This window comes from Tamandua tetradactyla, chromosome 10 (assembly GCF_023851605.1).
Source record: "Tamandua tetradactyla isolate mTamTet1 chromosome 10, mTamTet1.pri, whole genome shotgun sequence".
Classification (NCBI taxonomy): Eukaryota; Metazoa; Chordata; class Mammalia; order Pilosa; family Myrmecophagidae; genus Tamandua; species Tamandua tetradactyla.
In genome coordinates, this window is record NC_135336.1 from 106,964,292 (window position 1) to 106,988,852 (window position 24,561).

At 42.2% G+C, this 24,561-nt stretch overlaps 1 protein-coding gene across 4 annotated transcripts in view; it reads right to left on the reverse strand.

The window, feature by feature from the left end:
- Positions 1-715: 715 nt before the first annotated feature.
- UBE2G2 (ubiquitin conjugating enzyme E2 G2) overlaps positions 716-24,561 on the reverse strand; it is a 66,470-nt gene continuing 42,624 nt past the window's right edge. For all 4 annotated transcript variants that reach the window (XM_077119189.1, XM_077119187.1, XM_077119190.1 and 1 more), the window contains 3 exons: positions 14,292-14,410; positions 5,564-5,704; positions 716-2,613 (listed from right to left, as the gene is read on the reverse strand). In XM_077119189.1, the coding sequence (XP_076975304.1) occupies positions 2,501-2,613; positions 5,564-5,704; positions 14,292-14,410 (373 nt within the window). In that variant the 3' untranslated portion in view covers positions 716-2,500. The remainder of the gene's footprint in view (positions 2,614-5,563; positions 5,705-14,291; positions 14,411-24,561) is intronic.

The window sequence follows — 24,561 nt, forward strand, 5'->3', positions numbered from 1 at the left end:
AATGAAAACCCCAAAAATCACAAGGAGCAGGCTAAACTTTTACAAATCACAGCAGGTGTGAGAAAGGCACCTCTGGAAAGGGCTATTGGAAAGGTGGGCCTTCAACTGACTTCGGGAAACTTGATGTCTCGAGATTCCCTGCTCCCCTAGCTGCACCTAAGCTGTCTGTAAAAGACAATGTACTGTGCCACCTGCATGCTTTCCGCTGGGAGGCTGCACCCTTGGCAGTGCCCCAGCCACAAAGTCTCTACTAAGCGTCCTGGACAGACAACACTCCACACGCTGTCATGACTCGCTCCTGGGGACCGAATGTGTCCCGAGTGGCCCCACTGGAGGAGCATTCCTGAATGCTTCACCTGGTCTCCCCCTGACACAGGCCCCTGCACCTTCCCCCTTGGCTGACCTGGCTCCATATCCTTTCCCTGCCGTGTGCATGCCTGGGTGCGGAGTCCTGAGTCCTCCTAGCAAATCACCAAACCTGGGGGCAGTCCTCGGGACCCCCAACACAATACCACAATCAGTCTTCAGTACAAAGTAGTACTCGGTGATGTGCTGACCTAGAAGCTAGGTGCCACTCTGTGCTGACCCCAGGGAGGTTCACACCCCAGCTGCCCACACTGCTGCCCAGGCCTCCAGCACATTCCACCAGGAGCAAACTGCTCTTGCATTTCCACGTGGTTATATACAGATGGGACAAAGAAAAATACAATTCACATTAGGGGGAAAATAGATAACTTTATTTCTTAACAACGTAATTAAATTCTACCACAGATTAATAAGGACATCATGGAATTATTTTTTTTCCTATTTAATAAATACAAATAAAAATACTTTGTTTTGCAAAAAGACTGTCTCTTTCTTTTCCAAATGTCACAGAAGTCTGATGGGCAAATGCAAGCCCTCCTGGAGGTCCACCGCCTAATGCAGCTCAACACTCCACTGCCCAGCAACACATTCCCACATATCTACACAGCTACCAGCACAAACCACTTTTTCACTCTTTATACAAACACTACATCTTATTTAATATGGCTGTAAATACTATTTAGGTACAATACCTGTCCTTTCCCCAAACCCTTCCTAATACAAGTTACCATTTTGGGTTTCAAAATTTTAAACCATTCCCCGCTGAGAAAGAAATAATCTGGTTTTCACAGAAGCTTGATATAAAGTCTCCTTTAACCAGTAATTGTTAACACCATGAAATTATGTGTGATATTTCAGCAAGACAGTCTATTTGTCCAGTGGGTACATTATAAAAGGGAAGGAAAAAAGGATAATATAAAATAAAATCTACTGTATGTCTTATAGACCATCCCTTATTTTAAAAATAGAAAATTCCTATTTGACCCCTGTTTGAAATGGGACAAGCATGTGTTTCTGCAGGTGGAGCTCTGTCACTGCTAGAGGAGCCTCCCAACGCCACGCTGCAAGGCTGCCTGTGTACAGAGCACCAACCTCATCAGAGCTGCCAGGCCCGGGAATGTGCTCTGCTCCGTGGGGGTCAGCGGGCCCTGTAGGCCACCCTCCAGGCAAGGTCAGGATAGGGGACGCACACTGCCTAAGGAGGGACTCCTCCCCATCTGAAGGATGATTCTGCTCCCACCCCACCCATCAGGGTCAAGTTCCTGGTGTAACCACAATGTGCAAAACCTTAGAACTTCCTACTTTTTAGATTAGAAAAGAAAAACTCCTGTAGATCCAGAACAAATCATCACTAAAACTTTACACCTCTTATATGCCTGCTCTAAAAACTCATTATAACTAAGACATAAACGTCAATCTTTGATAAATGTGATCAGAAAAGAACTATCGGTCTTTATGACCAGCAGTAAGCTTCTTTTTTACGTAACCCATTTTTCATTCATCTACATTTCTAAAAAGTGTTTATTTCTCAAAAATATTTCTAAGCATGACAGTTGGTAACACACAACAAATGCAGAGGATGTAACTGGATCGTAATAACATCTGCGGTATCATCTGAACTAACAGCGCGCAGCTGTGTGCCCTGTGTAGCACGCAGTGAGGACAGGACAGGCATGGCTACCGCAAGCTGCCTGGCCCGGCCCTTGGCTGTTGCCACAAGGACCCACTTCTTTGGAAAGAGCAGCACAGTTTCTGGCCCACTGAAAGTCTGGCATGGCCAGCCCTTTCTCCCATTCGCACTCAGCCGGGGGAGAGAAGCACAGGATGCCTGCTGCTGAGAGGGTGGCAGCTGCGGGGCTGTCGGCTCCATAGCTGGGAGAGGCCCCCGGCCCTTCTGAGGCCACGTCACAATGCAGCAGGCTGCCATTACTCTACATAAATCCTCATTTCAGAGAGGAAGCCTATTTGGGGTGGGAAAGTTGGGCAAATAAACAGATGATATGGTTCTGTACGTCTGCTTTTTTTGGTGCTAGCACAGAGTATCAGCGTCACTAATCATTCCCGAGGAGAAACGTCAGAAACCACCTGCTGGTAATGGGTCTGAACACAGGTGCAAAAAGCAAGCGTGCGGCCCTCAGAGCCCCAGAGACTTCTGTACAATCTGCTTGGCAATTTTATAAAACTGCTCTCGGTCATCCCGCCACATCTTGGAAGCATCCACATTTGCTCCACTTTCGTCATTGGGCTCTGAAAGAGAAGGGAGATATTTGTCATGATAACGAGAATGGGGCACGAGCCATGGTCAAGGGGCTTTAGCAGTCAGTAACTGCGCAGGAGCTCCCACTCCTTTCAGCATATGCAGCCTAGAAAGCAGCAAACAAGAACGCCTGGTGTCTGTGGGGGATGGGGAAGGGGAGACGGGGGGGGGCAGGCATGGCCGCTCCTAGACAGGAGACTCAGTGTATCTCTGGGCAAAAAGATCCATTCTTATAATTCCTACATTTTCAATGTCTAAAATGCCAAAGCAATTCTTCATTTCTCTTATTCAGGACACACCACAACAGACTCCCACAGTGAACCACCAGATAAAAATCATTTTTAGCACCTGAAGAACAAACTACAAATGATCCACCACTTGATTTCACGCACTGGAGATACTCTGCCCCAGCTGGTTCTCAGAGAGGCAGCCCCTCCTAGGTGACACGGCCCCTTCTCAGAGAGGCAGCCCCTCCTAGGTGACACGGCCTCCTAGGTGACATGCCTGGCCCAGGGAGGACACCTGGCACTAGCTAATCCATACGCTGCCACCTGCAGCCAGCATCATTCCAGAACATGAATCAGAAACAAGAAAACAGCCAGGGCCGGCCAGGAAGAAAGTGAGGACCAGGAGCACGACAAGCTGAAGGTAAGGGGTTCTGAAGCAAAAGCTGTGAACAGCAGCTATGAAGTATTGGCGTGCATGCATTAGAATAAAAGGATGTTCCTTGTTAGGGCAGAGAAATGAGACCACACAGGCCTGGGTGGAGAATGGGCAGGTGTGGTAGCAAGGACAGTCCAGCACCATGTAGGTTCCGATGCTGTCAGCTTCTCATCCAGGCCCCGGGTGCCCTCACTGTCCAGTCCTCCTTTCTCTAGCTGCCAGAATGGGCCTCTCATACTCCAACCAAAAAAGCCATAGCCATAAAACCATGGTCCCACTCTGATGCTGCCTACCTCTCGTTTATTCAACACTGACCACGTGAAAGGAGTACAGGGGATGTAGCCCCTGTCCCCAGAAGAGTATCATCTAGTGGGGCAGACAGACGGGTGACAAATACAGACAGGCGCACCACTGCAAACCATGATAAGTACTAGAAGGAAAAGAACCTAATAGCAGAGGCAGGTGACACAACACAGGTCTCTCCGAGGCTGACCCCTGAAAGGAATCTGTGTGCGGTCACGAGCAGAGACAGAGTCAGCTTCGCATCCCGCCAAGCGCCTGAGATTGGGTGACACAGGTGTATAGTGGACTCCACTAGGGCCCAAGGGCTGCAGGATTGCAGTTCGGTGCATGTGGGTGCCGGATCAAGGGTCAGAGGCAGGACTGGGAGGTGGTATGAGGTGGAGGGTGAGCGAGACAGAGACAATGTGGCAGAAGTGATGGGGCAGGCCTGGACACGTTTGGAGGCCACACACCTGGCCATGCTGGTGGCGAGAGGATAGCAGACAGAGCTGGAAAGGCAGCTGAGGCCACAGAGGACATGCTTTTCAACAGTGCTAAGGGATATATTAGTGTAACAAAGATATCACAAAAAACCATACATATAAGTTCAGAATTCAGAGCAAAGCTGTTTAACAGCCCATTAAAGAGGTTGGGATCTGAAACCACCCAAACCCCAGCCTCCCTGGAATCCTTCCCTCTTCCTCTGGGCTGACTCCCCTGTGTGGTAGGAGCACAATGCGGGGTGGAGCCTGCATGTGCCTGGACAGAGGCCCTTTCCTTAGGGCCTTCCTTGGCCTCTGGTGGCCTCTGTGAGCACAGCCGACTCTCCCCCTGAACTCCTCCCCCGTTTTCTGTGGCATGTCTTTCCTCCCTAACTTTCCAGATCATTCCTTCTTACCTCCCTTGTGGACTCGTCTCTCACGTGCCTTCTCATCACCCACCTTTTGCCTGACGTTATTCCCAAATGTCTTACCCACACGTGACTCCCGACCTCCTCTTCCCAGACAGCCCTTGGCTGACCTAGGGCCAGAAGGCCCCTGGACAGTCTCCAGGGACACAACCCTCACAACCATCTCACCCAAAACTCACCTCTCCCCCACATCATGCTCCCTCTGTATTCCTAACCCAAGGGCAGCACCACCCTCCACCCAGGCCCGTGTGTCAGAAACCCCAGCCCCCACCAGCCCGAGTCCTCCAGTCTGTCTCTTCAGGACTCCCAAACCCAAGCCTCCCTCTGGGCCCGGGACCAGCCTTATCCTGGCTCGGCCTGTCTTCCCTTTCCTAGGTCCCTCACCTGGTTAGGCCAACAGACATGCTGATGTCAAAGGACCTTTCTCTTCCCAGCCACGGCTGGGTGATTGAATGTCCCTGCTCTGACCCTCAGGATTTGCCCACAGCTGTCAGGCCAAGGTTCTGATGGCAACTGAGCAGGCTGCGTGGGGACATCCTTTCCCTGCTCTGGCTGTCCTGGCCTCAGCCAGCTCCTGCCAATACCCACCTCCTACATCCCACCATCCATGCCTCTGCATTCATACTTCTGTTTCCTCACTCCACATGCCTTCGCCTGTCCTCCCACACCTTAGCTCGTTCATACACATCCTGCGAAGTCCTCAGCACCCCACCCCCAGAAATTGGCCTGAGACCCTCCGCAAGTCTCCTGTAGAACCTGTGTGCACCTTCCCCACAGAACCCAGCGTCCTGGCTGGGGGCTGTGCCCTCGAAGGCAGTTCTCTTAGTGTTAGGGTGTAGGCCACACTGACCTCTGCAACCCTGAAGGCAGTGACTGGGACACAGCAGGTCCCCAGTATGTGTCTAATGAATGAATGAAATGCCCAATGATCAAGGGTCAGGTGTTAAAAAATCATAATTAGGAAAAGCATGCTTACCTTGGAAAAGGGTCTACAAATAAAATGAAGTGAAAAAGCCGAAAATAACACAGAACTCCCTATTTAAGGTGTCTCTCCTAAGACACCCCAGTGGGTGGCGCCTGCGTACCTGCCAGCATGCTCACTACTGACAGGAGGATTTTCTCCACGCTCTGCACGGGGCTCCACCGCTCGGCGCTGCTCTCGTAGCCCATGGGGTCGTCGCCAGGGGCGTGAAGGATGGAAATGCAGACCCTCCCGTCGGGGTAGACTGCAGAGGTGAGAACACGGCAGCAGTGGTCAGGCTCCACAGGTGAAAGAGAACAAGGAGATTCCGAGCTGAACTGTTTGCACAGCTGAGCTGGAGCACAGCCCGAGGCCTCATGCTTCACGCTCCATGGCTGTGCGATCCCTGCCCAGACCTGCGCCCAGCATGGGAGCCTGTCCAGGCCTCAGTGGACGTCACACACTGTGCACGGGGCTCCAGGCTGTCCCATCCAGTTCTAATCAGTTACAGCACGAGCTGACCCTCGGATGACTTTTTTTCCAGCATTATATCCAAAAGGGGTAAATTTATGTGGCAATTAAATATCAACACAGCCAATATAATTCGGGTTATCGGCAATACTTCACAACTGGTTTCTCAGATAGTTTTAATTCTACCACTAAAACATAAACTGAACTGCATTAAACGTTGGTTCACACAGCTAGAATAGAGGCAGCAGGGATAACACAAACACACAGAAAGGAAAGGACTACGATTTCCTTGGCGCCCACTCAAATAGGGAGACTGCTGCCCACACCGCCTGAGATGAACTGCGTGTGCTCTAACCCTCTTCCATCATGAAGAATCACTTGCAAAACAAGAAGATCTTATAGTAACAAATGAGTCTCCACTATATGCAATTAGCACGGGACTGGTTCTGTCAAGAAGGTTAAAAGCAACTGTGGTTTTTCTTTTACATATACTTTGAGAAACTCTCATATGGTATACACAGCTATCTGGAGAAATTCACGTGGATACACACAACTGTAAAATTATAAAGCCACTGACAGTACAATAATGGATAACAATTTAATATAAATTCACATTAATTCATGAGCTCAGAATCTGATGAAAATTTAAAATGTTACTAGTTATCACTTATCTCAAATAGCCTTTTCTTTTCTACCTGACCTTCATTTTTCCCATGTGTCCATTGTTCTAGTGGGTACTGCCTGGTGGCTGGGCAGACAGACACTGCATGCACACATTTCCTCTAAGGGAAAGCGCTTAAAAAATGCTGTGCCCACTTATCACAAACGTCCGGGTGTCATGGAATCTGCGTGCGTTTAACTGAACAATTTTCTCTGCTCTGAAAGGACAGCAGGTGACAAAAAGTTTCCTCCAAGGTGTCAGCAAATGCAGTGATAGTGCACACCCCAGAAATATAAAAAAGTAGCTGTGAAGACGGCAAAGATTGGGCAATCAACGCTTAAGGAGCACAGAATATTTAATAAGGTTAACTGGAAAGGTTGGTTTGGAAATGGATCGCACACTATTGAGTGATAGTAGCACAATATGGTAATTCACAATATTGTGTAAAATAGTGTAATTAACAAAGCTGAGTGTGAGTATGGTTGAAAGGGGAAGTGTAGTTATGTACATCACCAGAAGGAAAGATGGAGGATAAAAATTAGAACTGTATAACTTAGTAAATCTAGAGAGGACAATGATGGTAGCTAATTGCACAAATATAAGAAAGTTTTACATGAAGGAGAACAAAACACATGCCACAATTATAAGGTGTTAAAAATGGGTTGGTATATGGAAAAATGCAATTAATTTAACAGTAACATTGTAATATTCTTTCATCAATTGTAACAAAAGCTAAATGTCAGTAATATTAGGATATAAGGGAGGGGGTCTGGAATTTTCCCCCTTCTTTCTTTTCAGAAGAAATGGAAATGTTTTACATAAATTGTGGTGAATGCATAACTATGTGATCACACCAGGAGCCACTGACTATACACTTAGGATGGATTGTACGGTGTGTGACTAAAACTGTTCACAAAATAAACAGAAAATCACAAACTCCTGGAGCAAATGTGGAGAAAGAGAGATACCTATTAACTGCTGGTAGGAAAATAGAATTGTGCAGCCACTGTGGAGGGCAGTGTGGTGGTTCTCAGGATGCTGAGTATAAAACTGACATGTGATTTAGCAATTTAGTTACCAGTTATATACTCAGAAGAACTGATACAAATAGACATTTGCACGCTGGTGTTTACAGTGACGTTAATCACAATCACCACTGGATGGAGGCAGCTAAAGAGTTCATGGCTGCAGAAAGTAATGAAGTCGTGAGGCAAGCAATGGTATGAATGAGCCTTGAGGACCTTCTACTGAGTGAAGTAAACCAGAAACAAAAGGACAAATATTGTGTGTTCTTACATGAACAAGAACAAGCATACATCACTATTACAAAGTGTTAATAACAGGGTGGTATATGGGAACAAAATACAATTAATGTAAACTAGAGTCTATGGTTAACAGTAACACTGTAATATTCTTTCATGAATAGTAACAAAGGCATGATACCAAAGCTAAATGTCAATAATAGGGGGATATCACCAGTATGGGATTTTTTCTTTGGAAGAAATGAGAATGTTTTCATATCAACTCTAGTGGTGAATGCATAACTATGTGATTATATGAAGAGCCAGTGACTGTACAGTTAGGATAGACTGTACAGTGTGTGAATAAACTGTCTTAAAAAATATACATAAAGGCAGCTGTGGTCACTTCCACACGTGAGTTCATGCTGCTCGTCCACATGGAATGTCCGGCACTCTCATCTCTGCCAACAAAACCCTGACAATCCAGTTCCTTAGGAAACTAAATATTGAGTTGCCCTATGACTCAGCAATAGCACTACTTAGTATATACTCCGAAGAGCTGAAAGCAGTGACACAAACAGACATTTGCACACAGATGTTCAGAACAGCACTATTTACAATCGCCAAAGATGGAAACAATCCAAACGCCCATCAACAAATGAGTGGATAACAAAATGTGGTATATACATACAATGGAATAGTATGCATTAGGAAGATGAAATGATGTCCTGAAGCATATGACAAGGTAGATGGATGAGCCTTGAGAACACAATGCTGAGTGAAATAAGCCCGACACAAATGGATCGATACTGTATGTCTCCATTTTTATGACCATGGTAAAGGTAAAATCAGAGGCTTATAATACTTCAGAATATAGGGGACTCAGAGATACATAGAAGCTAAAGTTGGGTGAACAGTTAGCTAATAAGGTTGAATTCAAATGTAAGGGAATAATAGAAGTAAAGGTAGTTCTCTAGTGGGTCTATAAGTAATATTACCACATTGAAGGGTAACATGATTGAAAGGGGTTATATAGACCTATGGGTTAACACTAGAAGTATAAGTCCTCGAAAGAACTAGTTCAAAGATATGATTCGTGTACAAAGACAGTTTAAGTCCAGGGTACAGGGGGAAAAGTGTTATTGCATGCTACGGGCCCTGTTTTACAGGAAAACATCAGCACTACCACAGCAACGGCAGGAGTAAATGATGGGGGGAGGGACAAGAGTTAAGGGGAGGTTTAGATTTCCTATTTGGTGAGGGTGTGTTTACTGGTTATCTTTCTCTTGGGAACAATGAAATTATCTAAAATTGAGAGTGTTAATGGGCAGTGGACTTTGGCAGTATACATGATGCCTGATGAATGCAGGGGTCCGAAGGATGCACTGACTGAGAAGGAGACTGGCAAACGATGGTGTATATATACACATGAATACCGTGCCGCTACAAAAAGGAACAAAGTCTGAGGTAGGCAACGAGGTGAATGAACCTGTGGGACATTTGGTGAGGCAAAATAAACCAGAAACAGAAGAACAATTACTGTATGGTGTCCTTTAGAAAACGCTTATAAGAAAACGGGCCTAGATTGTAAGTTCTTATAGCAGACAATTTAGTCTGGAGTGGGTATTAATATTTCTGGATTTTGAAAGGCTGTTTTACATATGTATAACCTGGTATTTAGAGATAAGAACGACAGGGATCAGGTCAGGATTAAGGTAACACAGAACACCTGGGTAAGGAAGACATCGTCTATATTTCAGAACCAAACCTACTCTTTAAGATACGGAAGAAAGGTTTATTTCATCCAGAACCTAAATTTTCTGTAGCACACAATCTAACTCAACCTGTCTGGACAGCTCATTTGGACAACTGAAACACAGGGAGCCCAGAATAAGAAAGAGGTCCTTTAATCCTGTACAACAATGTAATGCCTGGATACATCCTAGAACATAATAAGCAGATAATCAAAAAGTATTGGTCAAGTCCCTTGAGGGATGGGAGAGAAAATATGGAACTACTAAACTTTACCATGAGGGAATCCCCTGATACTGTGTCAAACATTAGGGACACTTACATATATAGGCCAAGCCCTTGATTTTGAGGCTAACTCTTGTGAAGCTTACGTAGGTAGCGGAGAAGCTTAGACTACCCATAGGCAAGCCTGAGAGTTCCTTCTGGAGGATCTCTTCTGCTGCTCAGATGTGGCCTCACTCTCTCTAAGCCCAACTCTGCAAGTGAAATCACTGCCTTTCCCCCTATGTGGGGCATGACATGCAGGGGTGAAAATCTCCCTGGCGGCGTGGGAGATGACTCCCAGGGATGAATCCAGTCCTGGCACTGTGGGATCAATAATTTCTTCTTGACCAAAAGGGGGAAAAGAAGTGTAACTAATAAAGTATCAGTGGCTGAGTGAGTTCAAACAGAATCAAGAGGCTACTCTGGAGGTCACTCTTACGCAAGCTTCAGTTAGACACTGCAACCTATCATAACTTACCAAATTCCAACCAAACCCACTCCAGCCAATCCTAAAGAACACCTAGGGCAATACATAAGATTCTACAAAGGTTCCATGCACTAGGGTAACTTTTCAGAAACTTACAGCCTCCAGATGGGTCCCTGGACCAGATGAGTCCTGAAATCTAGAGGGCCCAGCCTCTCCAGAACATCAGCTAATCAGTTCCATCCATCCCCCTGCTCCATATTACTGACAGCCCCTTCCAACATGAAAAAGTTAGAATGGCCATAGCCCAAATACATCTAAAGAGTAGGACAGAGAGATCAAAGGTAATGGTGGAGTTATACAAAGAAGGTCAGGTTTAACAAATGAGTATGAGTGCTGAATCATTAAATCGATATTTCTTTTAGTCTCCAGTATCTTAGAGCAGCTAGAAGTAAAAATTTAATATTGTGGAACTGTAGCCCATATCTAACTCTGAAATCTGTTCTACAACTAATTGCTGTGCTGTGCTTTCAAATTTATTGCTGTTTTGTACATACGTTATTTTTCACAAAAAAATAATTTTTAAAAAGTCAATTGTGATGATAAAAAAAAATTATTCCTTCTAGCCTCCTATATTCTGGAGCAACTAGAAGGAAAAATCTGAGATGATGGTCTGGGGCCCATGACAAACTCTGGACCTGCCCTGTAACCAACTACTTGTTGAAGAGGCTTTGCAAACTACTGCTTTCTTCTTTCTATGCTTTGTATATATGTTGTATTATACAATTAAAAAAGTAAAAAAAAAAAAAACTTGCCAACTAGCTCCTTATAGGAGACCCCAAGTCCCCCGAGGGCCAAAGCCACACGTGCTGTGCCTCCATGCTGCCCACCACACTTGGTTCTGCTCCTAAAAGGCGTCATGACACCACCCCAAGTCCCACCCAAACTTTAGGAAGAGATTCGGCTTCCAAAACCTCTTAGAACATCCACATGGTTTCATCAATATTAACATTCGGTTTCAAGCCCCCAACCACTCTCCCTCAGATCCTACAGCCCAAACTGGACTCCTCATTTGTATCCTCTAGTACAACAGGCTGCCTTGATGAAAGATCACTCTGACCAGGATGCCCCTCACACCTCACTCAGAACCCTTCCATGGATTCCCAATGCTCCCAGGGAAAAGATGAAAGCCCCTGACACTGCCCCAAAAGCCTAGCAGGTTGGGCCTAACCAGCTCTCCCTTTTCCTCCTTACACAGGGCCTTTGCACATGCTCCATCCCTTCTGCCCCACAAACACATAACCTGGGGAACTCCTACAACAGGAGAAGCTGTGACCAGTCTGCTTAGATACTGCCTGTGCATGCGCCTTCCCTGACTGTCCTGCCAAGGCCAAGCCTTCTCTCCCTCCCTGATGTCTTTAGAATGCAGGTCTACATGCAGCCCAATGTTTCTTCATCAAAGCCCATCCCTACCCCCCCATAGAGTAAGCTCTTGAAGGTTAGCCATCCCTGGGTATCTTTTATTATTTATTCACCAATGTATCCTAGCAACTCCAATGAATATGTTGAAATTTTTTAATTATGTTGCACCAGTTTGAAAGGATGTACGTACCCTAGAAAAGCCATGTTTTAATCCTAACCCCATGTTGTAATTTCTTCTAATTACAGCCATTTCTTCTAATCCCTATTCAGTACTGTATGTTTGAAACTGTAATCAGATCATCTCCCTGGAGGTGTGACTCAATCAAGAGTGGTCGTTAAGCTGGACTACATGGGGACGTGTCCTCACACATTCCAGGTGGGTCTTAATTAGTTGACTGGAATCCTATAAAAGAGGAAGCATTTTGGAGAACATTGGAGATTCAGAGACAACAGAGAAGGACAACAGAGAGTGCTACAGAACCATGAAGCAGAGAGTCCACTGGCCAGCGACTTTTGGAGATGAAAAAGGAAAACACCTCCCAGGGAGCTGGAGAGGAACCCAACAGATGATGCCGTGTTCAACATGTGCCCTTCCAAGCGAGAGAGAGATTCTGACCGTGTTCACCATGTGCCCTTCCACTTTAGAGAGAAATCCTGAACTTCACTGGCCTTCTTCAATCAAGGTATCTTTCCCTGGATGCCTTAGAGTGGACATTTCTATAGCCTTGTTTTAACTGGAAAATTTTCTCGGCCTTAGAACTGTAAACTTATAACTTATTAAATTCCCCCCTTTAAAAAGTCATTCCATTTCTGGTATATTGCATCCAGCAGCTAGCAAAATAGAACATATGTGTTGATTAACAAATGTGTTATACTGGTAGACCTATAAAATACTTCTACTCAAATACTTAAGTTTACAAAACAAAATAATATCCTTCATTTACAGTAAGGTAGGATTTGAAGACTTTCTATTAATTACATGAACATTAAGAACACCTTTCAGATTTTCTTATTACATTTTCACATTAATCATTTTATTAGTTATATCATATCTGCCTCTAATACCATGTCACTAGCCTTTTTTTGAAGAACGTATTTATCTTTAATTCCATCTTTTTATTTTAGTCATTTCAGTTACCTGCGATCCTCGTCACAGTCGCACTATGGTTAATCAAGTTGACATTATTGACCTCTTCAACTGACTCTTAGCTATCATCCACAATGTATTTTTAAACTTTTTATGATGGAAAACCCCAAGTGTATACCAAAGAGACAACTGTCCAATCAATCTATGTTCTCAGCATCCAGCTCCACAGCTGCCAGCTCACGTCAACCTTCTTGGAAGAATGGATGCATCTGGCAGATACATCTACCACACTCCCTCGGAGTTGAATCAACACTGAGATGAGAAAAGTACAAAGTAGTCTCTCCTACAAGGAAGCTCTTTATTTACATGGAGCAGAATCAGCAGAAAATCAGACCTTCCCAATGAAGGTTCAGGACGCAAATGCAGCAGGAGAGAGGGCCCTGCCAGATAAGGTGGTCCTGAGAACCTCTGTGTGTGTTTGGAGGGGGGTGGCAGCAGGAGGGGAAGGGGAGGGAGGGCACTGAGTAGAGAGAGTGCTTAGGTGGGTGTTGACTTGGGGAGGGTATGTCCAAAAGGGTTTATTTTAAAACCAAGCAAGAAGTTAAAGGCTCAGAAAATTCTATAAATTCTCTCATTGGTTAAATTAGCTGTTAGTTCTTTCCTATGCAGAAAGGAAAAAGAATTCGTTCAAATAAGTACCTGTTTTATTTCTACCAAGTAGTATAATTTAGTGCTTTTCTTCTCCACAGCTATGAGTGGGGAAATAATGGTAAGAAAGAACATTATTCTACACACTATCACTGAAAATACAAAACATTCTTCCTTATCTGTAATCCCTTTTTTAAGGGAGAAAAAAATAGCAGTTCAGGAAATTCCAATCCCTGCTACTGTACAACTAAAGCACCATACAAATTTATGTAAATGACTTTTTTTCTCTTTTTTAAAAGTCATGCTTGTTTATTTTAGGAAAGAAATGACTCAGAAAAAGAAAAAAAAAACCAACCACTGAAAGAGAACCACTCTTACATTTTGTGCTAACCTTTCCCATTATACATGTTTACCGTGATTTTTTTCAAAAAAACAAAATAAGCTGATTAGTAACCTCGTTTTCCCACTCAAAATATCACAAATATCATTTCAATAATTAAATATTATTCCACATCATTTCAAATATCTACGTTGTATCCTAACACATGGATGAGTTTAATTTACTCAATTAATTTTGTTCTGGAAAATACAGGTTGCTCCCAATTTTTCACCATTGCCAACAGCTCTATGGCAAAAAACAGCCAAACCAGTGAACTTGACACACCTACCCACACCCATTCCCCTCAGACAGATACAGCTTTAGACTTATATATTTTTTGATCAACATGGAAATCATGGTATTATTATCACATGTTAATTTACTAACATTCAAAACATAAATACATGTAACAGTCTATATGCCACGATTATTACAGCTCACGTTCATGATATCATCTCTATGCCTCTCTCGTTACCACTAAAATTACTGCAAAAAATACTTACTGTTGGGATGAAACATCTCACAGGTAAATCTCATCTTTGGCGGACTTAATGGGTAATCAAGCGGAAAACTTAGGATGGCAGGAAAAACACCAAATTCAAAGCAGGTGTCTTCTGGGCCCCTAGAAAATATAAAATAAATATATAGAAACCTGCAAGTTGGATTTTTCAACAGCCACCATAATTCAGAAAAGAGTTAAGGAAATTTTCATTGCTCCATAAATTCACACGAAAAGATAATCTAAATAACAGTGATGAGATTTTTTTTTGTTTTTTTTTTTCCTCAGTGGAAACTAAGGTCTTATTTTCCCATTTCAATCTAGCTTACACCTTAAGTATGAGCACAAAAACTGAATTACAGGCACAGTTTTTACATCATTAAAGGCAAGAGTCAGGGCCAGCAGAACCTTTTTTAATAATGGGATCACAAAAAAGAACTAATGCCATCAGTGTAAGTGCCTGGATTTTTTTTTTTTTTCTGGATATGAGGCACAATTACATTTTAGGATAAAGATCTGAATTACAACATGTTATAGCAAGGCTCTATTGTACTTTTAATAAATGAGGGGTTAGGAATTGTTATTTCGAAGGCTCTTAATTTTTAAATGTGCCTAAGAAGTGATGTTTCTAATCTTTGAGAACCAGTGATCCAGGCATACACACTTTATTGGCTGTGCAAGCCCAAACCCACCAGCCCTGTCCAGCTGTGCCACCCCCCACACAGACATAAGTCACCATGCACACACAGGTGTAACCCCCACCCCCAGGCTTGTGCCTTCCTCATCTGTGAAATGGTGGAAGTGGGTAAAAAGACTCCCAAGGTCCTGTGCAGACTACACAACTCTATGTGTGCAAGTGAAGGCCATCTTGACCAAGACACAACATGTCAGGCCGGCCACAGAGACAAGTGACAACCACCTGGCTTGCAGCTTCACACAGGAGGGTAACACCCCCCACTTCCAAACACATTTCACTAATAAAACATGCATTAGAGTAGTTATAAAAGATCTTGGGCAATCTTTACTATTTGAAGAGAACAGAACTGCTGAGTGACAGCCATAGACACTGAAAGAAATAACTTACTTTGGGTGTGAGCCATCAATTCAATAAATAAGAAAGTAAAGTGCATTCTATTTATGTGATCTGAGAGAACAAATCTCTGGATAAATGCCTCTGCCTCTCTAAGAGATGACATCACAGCCTATGAATCTCTATGACAGGAAGAAACCACCCCAGGGACCCACAGACCCTGGGCAGCTCCCAATCAGCTCAGGTAAGAGGGTGGCTGCCTTTTCAAACAAATCCAAAGAATGGCACAGGAAAAAAAATACTAAAGTGCATTTATTCTAAAATAATTTAATCTAAAAAGGGTTATTTTTAAAAAGCACAAATTTGTTTTAAAAATTGATGACGAAAATTATTGAGTTCAGTGAAACTAATAAAAAAATAGATTTGCAAATATTAGAAACAATATTTTCACTTGGAGGATGACACTCAGGGCTTGATGGGGTATCATAGCAACAGATGCCCAGCTGCTTTAGGGACCTGCGGTGCTAGTCTGTGGTGAACTGATCAAAACAAGAACAAGGTAATGAGTTTAAATGAGATTTTTCTCAATTTAAGAGATGAGGCTTGGTCCTAAAGACTGTGTTGCTGTTACTCTGAGGGACAACGACAGTGACCAGCTACTTGGTTTTGGAGGAGACAATAGCCCCTGGGCCTTGGCATAAACAGCAACGGGGGATGAATGCTGTGTGACAGTGAGCACCAGCCAGCCACAGACTCTCACCAGAGGGAGGTGCTGCAGCTGTTCTGGGAAGGACATCAGTCCTGCAGATGCTGCCAGGGAAGCCACCAGCCCAAAAGGGCTACAGGCCCTGAGCCCTTCCTTTTTAACGTAGCTGAGGGCTGCCCTGGCTGCCGCTCCAAGCCTCTTTTGCAGGACAATGGCTCAGAGCCAAGTGTAAATGTCATTCTGTGACTACTCCACACAGCCTTTTGATGAACAGATATCAAGAATTATTGTTTACATTTTAGTGTTAAGCAAAGTTCGGAAATCCAAGGATCAAATAACTTGGTTAAGGTCCGAAATCAATTTAATTTAGCAACAAAGTGAAGAAGAGAACCCGGTCCAAACTGCTAAGCCAGAAAGCTGGGCAAATGAAGACATGGGTCTTTGGGAATGACGACGATGATCCATCAGGAAGGCCTGGCATTGCCTGAGCGCTTCTGGCACCTGTGAGTCTGCAATCAGGAAAAAACACCTGAGTAGTGTTTGGAAGCCGGCAAATGGTATTTGCTCAATACTTTGCTAACAGCTCTTTGCTTCTAATAACAAGGCTTTCTTAAAAAGAACGAACCAGCAGGTCATTTGGTAGTCCCAGAAGCACGATCAAACATTTCCCACAGTGCTTCCACACTTCAGACATCAGCGCTCTTTTCAAATGTTCACTTTGCCACTGGTTTAAAGCTGGGGTTTCTTTCTCTTTGCCAGAACACTTGGGTGCCAGGGGCCACGTGTGCAGGTCAGCCTGCAGGGGCAGGCACATGCTGGTGACTTGGAGAAAACACTCCAAGTGAATTACTAGACCAAGAGCTCACACAGGACTGGTACTATTCTGGGACAAATTTTATTGCTTATCCCCAGGAAAGCCTCGCTTCTCTTTCACTAAAGTAGGTCATATCTCAAAATCTTCTAAAGAAAAAAAAACAGAGGAGACAGGATAACAAGAAAGGAAACAACACACATTTGCCTTCAGCAAATGTAGTTTTCAAAGTCGCAGGTTATTTTCCACCTTGTAGATTTAAATGATCACCTAAACCATTTCAGAGTCATGAGATTAGGATTTATGAAATTTATTTTCTGAGACACATAACCAGACTGCATTTAGAGAGAAATCCATCTCAGCTTGCTTTGGTCAACCATCTTTTAGGTAAATTAAATGTTTTAAAGCACAAACACCGGGAGGGCAACAATACTGGAGTCGCATACTGACTGCTGGGGTCCCCCAGTATATGGAGCGCTGACCCAACTGCCCAGCCTCCCTTCAGTCCCAAACAAGACGCCACCATGCCAGGAGTGCTGCAGAGCTGGGCAGTTGATAGGGAAGGGTCCTGCACACGGAACCTTAACCCCAAGAGGGGCAGGTCACAGAGGGAGGGAGCGTGGGGCTGAGGAGAGTGCAGAGAGGGTCCCAGACCTCAGCGCAGTTCATCGGTCTCTGGGACTAGATGGGTGTTTTCTTTTTCCTTTTGTTTCTGTTCCAAGTGCCCCAGGGGATTTAATATAAAAAGCAATGCTGAATATCATCACATAGTTGCATATTCATCATTTCTGAGTACATTTGCATCGATTTAGAAAAAGAAATAAAAAGACAACAGAAAAAGAAATAAAACGATAATAGAGAAAAAAAAATACTCCTATAACCAAGAAATTAAGAATTAACAAATAACTGGGATGACAGAATCATTATATCGCTGCCTTTCTCTTACATTCTAGTATATTGTAGAATAGCCAAAAGGAAATACCTGAAATTACTGAAACCCACTGATTTGTAACTCAGATGCCTTCAAGTTCCACCCCTTTATGTGGTATTATAGTTGTTTATACTTGTTATTGTAATGGTAACAACTCCTCTTCCCCTTATTTGAATCCATAAAAATCCTAAATTCCTGACTAGGGAAGACAGATTTTAGGCCTATAGGCCATCTGTTCTCCTCGCTTTCACCCTTTTGAAACCCTGATGTCATAGACTGGCTATTACCCACAATGGGCAGAGAGCCCCTGTTTGATCTGTATCAGTCCCATTCAGCAAGGTGGAATAGCTGAAATGGAGTACAGTTATGTAAAGGCTCAGGAGTTAGGCAGTTTTAACTAAACTTTTTTTCTTTAATAATGAGTGGATTAAAATAAAAATAAGTTAGACCTTAAAAAAAAAAAAGCAATGCTGAAAACCTTGGAGTGAAAAAGGAGAAGTGGCTTTTATTTGGAGAAATGATGGTGAAAGCAAATATAGGTTTTCCTCCAAATATTTTCATTGTTTAATCAGTCCAAAGGGGGTCAACAGCTTTACCATAATCATTTTTGCAATAAGACAATTCTGAAAAGTTTTAAATCAAACATATTTAGATTATATTTAATGTGCACAAAAATGTTCAATTTACAAGAACATTATAGTGAAATCTGATGTAGAAAATAATTTTTACAACATAAACTTCAACCATATTTAATTAGAAACAGTTATGCATTTTGAAAAATGGCCAAATAAATTAAATAACTTCCTGAATTGCCTCCCTGAGGTAACCATACCATAGGGCTTAGTTATTTGCCCAGACTTTCTTCTATGTATATGTATGTATAAACTCATGCACTCTGACCCACAAAATTGGTTTCTTAAAAACTGAAAATGTAGCACAGCATTTCTGAGAAGAATTAAATAAGACTAAATGGACAGACTTTCCATGTTCAAGGATTGGAACACTCCGAATCATTAAAATGGAAAGTCTCCCCAAACTGATCAGAGTCAAAGTAATTCCTATCAAAATCTCAGCAGGCTTTTTTGTGGAAACTGACAGTCAGATTTTAAAATGGAAATGCAAAGGACCCAGAATAACCTCCACAATGTTGTAAAAGAAGAACAAAGTTGGAGAACTCTAGTTCCCAATTTGAAGACTCACTATAAAAACTACAGTATTCAAAACGGTAGTCAAGCATAAGACTAGACATACAGATCAGTGAAGCAGAATTCAGAGTCCAGAAACAAACACATTTACGGTCAGCTGATTTTTTAAAAAGGTACCAAGGCAAGTCAATGGGGAAGAACAGTTTTTCGACAAAAGGTACTGGGAAAATTGGACATCTACATGCAAAAGAAGGAAGCGGATTTGCACACCAATGTTTATAGCAGCGTTATTTACAATTGCAAAGAGATGGAAACAGCCAAAATGTCCATCAACAGACGAGTGACTAAACAAACTGTGGTATATACATACGATGGAATATTATGCAGCTTTAAGACAGGATAAACTTATGAAGCATGTAATAACATGGATGGACCTAGAGAACATTATGCTGAGTGAGACTAGCCAAAAACTAAAGGACAAATACTGTACGGTCCCACTGATGTGAACCGACATTCGAGAATAAACTTGGAATATGTCATTGGTAACAGAGTCCAGCAGGAGTTAGAAACAGGGTAAGATAATGGGCAATTGGAGCTGAAGGGATACAGACTGTGCAACAGGACTAGATACAAAAACTCAAAAATGGACAGCACAATAATACCTAATTGTAAAGTAATCATGTTAAAACACTGAATGAAGCTGCATCTGAGCTATAGGTTTTTGTTTTTTTGTTTGTTTGTTTGCTTGTTTGTTTTGTCTGTCTGGTTGTTTGTTTGTCTTTTTTTTTTTTTTACTACTGTTATTACTTTTATTTTTTTTCTCTATATTAACATTCTATATCTTTTTCTGTTGTGTTGCTAGTTCTTCTAAACCGATGCAATGTACTAAGAAACGATGATCATGCATCTATGTGATGATATTAAGAATTACTGATTGCATATGTAGAATGGTATGATTTCTAAATGTTGGGTTAATTTCTTTTTTTTTCTTTTTTTCCGTTAATTAATAAAAAAAAAAAAAAAAAGAAGGAAGCGGAGCTCCTACGTAACTCCATGTGCAGAAATCCTCAAAATGGACCAAAGATCTAAGTATAAGAACTAAATCTAGAAAACTTCCAAAACAAAATAGTAAATCTTTGGGTTATACAGGACACTAAAAGCATGATCAGCAAAAAACTGCTAAATTGGACTTCATCAAAATTTAAAACTTTTGAGCTTCAAAATACTCCATTAAGAAAACAGGGGGAAAAAGAAAAGCTGTGGACTGAGAGAAAATATTTGAAAGTTATATATCTGATAATCGTGTATCTGAAAAGTAATATATCTGATGTATCCAAAATATAAAAAGAATTCATATAACTCAATAAAAAGAAAACAACCTAATTTAAAAACAGACACTTTCTGAACAGCTCACCTAAGAATAAATACTAATAGCTACAAAGCACATGAAAAGATTCTCAACATCTTCCATTAGGGGAATGCAAATCAAATCCACAAAGAGACATCCCTTCACACCCACTACGTGGGCCACCATCAAACAAAGTGCTGAGGAAGTCGTGGGGTAACTGGAACCCTCACATCTTGCTGGGAGTAAGTAAAATGGTGAGCCACTTGGAAAACAGTTTGGTAGTATTCTTAACAGTTTAACATGAATTTACCATTCAACCCTGTCATGGTCAGGTTCATGTGTCAACTTGGCCAGGTGGAGGTGGCCAGTGGTCTAGTTGGGCAAGCGCTGGCCTGTTTGTTGCTGTGAGGGTTGCTCATGGACTTGTGATTACGTAGGCTGCATCCACAGCCGACTGAGTCTGTAATCAGCTAAGGGGAGTGTCTTCTGCAATGAGTGATGCTTAATCTAATCACCAGAAGGCTTTTTAGGAGGGTTCAGAAGAGACAATCGCTCTTCCTGTTTCAGCTGGTGAGCCTCTCCTGTGGAGTTCATCCAGATCCTTCAATGGTGTCACCAGCTTCACAGCTTGCCCTACAGATTTTGGACTCTTCCATTTCCACGGTAGTCCAGCCAGCCTCTCCTGAGAGTTCGTTGAGGAACTTCATTGGAGTTACCAGCTTGTGGTCTGCCCTACAGACCTCGGACTCTACATTCCCAAGGTTATATGAGACAGTTTTATAAATTTTATATTTATGGATATCTCCTGCTGATTCTGTTTCTCTACAGAACTCTAGCTAACATAAACCCAGAAACTCCCTGTTAGGTATCTATAGCAAAAGAAATGAAAACATATGTCTACACAAAGGCCTGCATGCAAATGCATTATTTGAGATGTCCAAAAAGAGAGAAACAAACAAAAACTCACAAATATCCATCAGCTGCTGAATGGATTAACAAGAATGCCGTATATTCATACTACAGACATGGATGAATCTCAAAAGCAGTATGTTAAATGAAAGAAACCAGACACAAAAGATTACGTATATCATGATTCATTTTGCATGAGGAAGAACAAAGGAACGTCAATACTGCGGGGTGTTGGAAATAGATGGTAATTAATATTTTAAAACTTTATGTGTAAGACTAAAGCAAAAAATGCTTATTTGGTACAAAATTTATATTTTGACTAGTGCATTTCCTAATATAACTTCTGTAGACAGCTTAATTGAAACCATAATACTTGGAACCTTGAGTAGGGCATGAGATTTTGTACGTTTATCCAGACTGATGACTCAATAAATCCCAGAAGGATGTGAACAGTGAATAAAAAAGTATTTGCAAAGTCCCCTTGGGGGAATGGTGAGAAGGGGAAAATTCAACTTTCCCAAGTGAGAGTTCTTGATATTCTCACAGTGGGGACAACCAAATCAATAGGCAGAGCCCCCAATCATGGGGTTTGTTCATATAAAACTTAACCCTGCAAAGGATAGGCTAAGCCTACGTAAAATTAGGCCTAAGAGTCACCCCCAAGAGAACCTCTTCTGCTGCTCAGATGTGGCCTCTCTCTCCAGCCAACATGACAAGCAAACTCACTGCTCTCCCCATCTCTACGTGAGACATGACTCCCAGGGGTGTGGACCTTCCTGGCAACGTGGGACAGAAATCCTAGGATGAGCTGGGACTCAGCATCAAGGGATTGAGAAAATCTTCTGGACAGAAAGGGGGAAGAGAGAAATGAAACAAAATAAAGTGTCAATGGCTGAGAGATTCCAAACAGAGTCAAGAGGTTATCCTGGAGGTTATTCTTACGCATTATATAGATATCACCTTTTTAGATAAGGTGTAATGGAGAGGCTGGAGGGAAGTGCCTGAAACTGTAGAGCTGTGTTTCAGTGGCCAGGGTTCTTGAAGATGATTGTATAATGATACAGCTTTCACAATATGGCTGTGTGATTATGAAAACCTTGTGTCTGATGCTCCTTTTAGCTACTTTATCAGCAGACGAGTAAAACACATGGATTAAAAATAAATAAATAATGGGGGAACAAATGTTAAAATAAATTTAGTAGTTGGAAATGCTAGTTATCAATGAAAGGGAGATGTAAGGGGTATAGTATGTATGATTTTTTTTCTGTTTTCTTTTTATTTCTTTTTCTGAATTGATGCAAATGTTCTAGAAATGATCATGATGATGAATATACAACTATGAGATGATATTGTGAGTTACTGATTATATAACAAGAATGGAATGATTATATGGTAAGAGTGTTTGTGTTTATATGTGGTTATGTTCCATTAAAAAAAAAGAATGAATTATTTAATATATGACAATCTTGTTGAAAAATTCATACGAGTTTAGTTGTACATAAGTACCTCAATAAAAAATAGTTTAAAGTATATTCAATAACTTTACATATTTAAATGGAAAAAAAAGATGACATATACCATGATTCTATTAATATGAGATGTTCACAAAAGGCAACTCTCGGGGGGAAAGATTAAAAAAAAAAGGCAACTCTCCTTCAGAAAGCAGCACAGTGGTAGTGCTAAGGCTGGTAGTGAAGGGGGGGTGTCCTAGTTTGAAAGGATTTATATACCCTAGAAAAGCCATGTTTTAATCTTAATCAGTCTTGTGGGAACAACAGTTTCTTCTAATTCCTATTCAGCACTATAGCTTGGAAACGTGATTAGATTATCTCAATGGAAATGTGGCTCAATTAATTGTGGGCACTAAACTTGATTAAATGGAGACATGGCTCTATCCATTCTACACAGGTCTTGATTAGTTTCCAGGAATCCTATAACAGAGCAGAATGATGGGAGAATGAGGAGAACCAACAGAATAAGGAGATTCTGAGAGAGCAGAGAATGCCACAGAACCACGAAGCAGAGAGTACACCAACCAGCAACCTTTGGAGATGAGGAAGGAAAACACCTCCCAGGCAGCTTCATGACGCAGGAAGCCTAGAGAGAAAGCTAGCAGACTGTCACTATGTTCACCGGTGCCTTCCCAGTTGAGAGAGAAACACTGAACTCATCCGCCTTTCTTGAGTGAAGGTAACCTCTTTATGGTGCCTTAGTTTGGACATTTTTAAAGACTTGCTTTAATCTGGAGATTTTTCACGGCCTTAGAACTGTAAACTTGTAACTTAATAATTAATTTCCCTTTTTAAAAGTCATTCCATTTCTGGTATATTGCATTCCAGCAGCTAACAAACTAGAACAGGGGGCATTAGGTGCAAATGAGTATGAGGAGCTTTCTGTACTCTAAAACTGCTTTGCAGTGATGGCTGCACAACTCTAGGAATTTACTAAAATCACTTGAAAAAGATAAAATTTATGGTACATAAATTAAATTTCAATGAAGCTGTTAAAAAATTGACCTGGGGGAAGATGCATCATGCTGCTCCAGGGTTTCCCAGCCCAGACCTTACTGATCTTTGGGTCTGGACAGTTCTGTTGTTTGCACGGGGCTGTCTTGTGCACCATAGGGAGATCATATAGAGGTCGGGAGTTCTGCAGCATCCCAACCTCTATACACTAGATATCAACATGAGACAACCAAAAATGTCTCCAAGTACTGCCAAATGCCTCTTAGGGGACAAAATCATTCTCGGCTGAAAATCGCTGATCCAGACCTACTGTTCTATAATTTACTTTTGTCACTTACTTAATCAAACATTGGAGACACCTTTCCATGAAACACACAGATTCTATCAAAATCTTTTTAGTACCACATGGCATTCCACTATATGGATGTTGCATAAATTAAGTTGGATGACGGTTTCGATTTTTTTCATTATCACATGAATGTTATTTCCTTGTACAAAGATTTGTATAATACTTCTATCAAAGTAATTCCTAGATTGGGATTTCTAGGTCAAATTATAAAAGTACATGTTGGGTGGGCCATGGTGACTCAGCAGGCAGAGTTCTTGCCTGCCATACCAGAGACCCGGGTTTGATTTCTGATGCCTGCCCGTGCAAAAATAAAAAGTACATGTTAATATCTTATTTTAACAGCACAAGATGCTGACTCTGTGACAGTCTTCTATACACTAGAAAGCCTGATGTAATGGGTGGTTGCGTGATCATTATTTTTGCACTGAGCAAAGACCAATCAGGGTGGCAGCAGAAGTGGCAGCCTGGAAATCCTGGAGCCCTCCACTGCATGCCAGCTGAAGAACCATGGGAAAGTCACTTCACCCACCAGGCGTCACATGCCCAAGGAGCAGTGAAATTGATCAAGGGCCCCCCACCA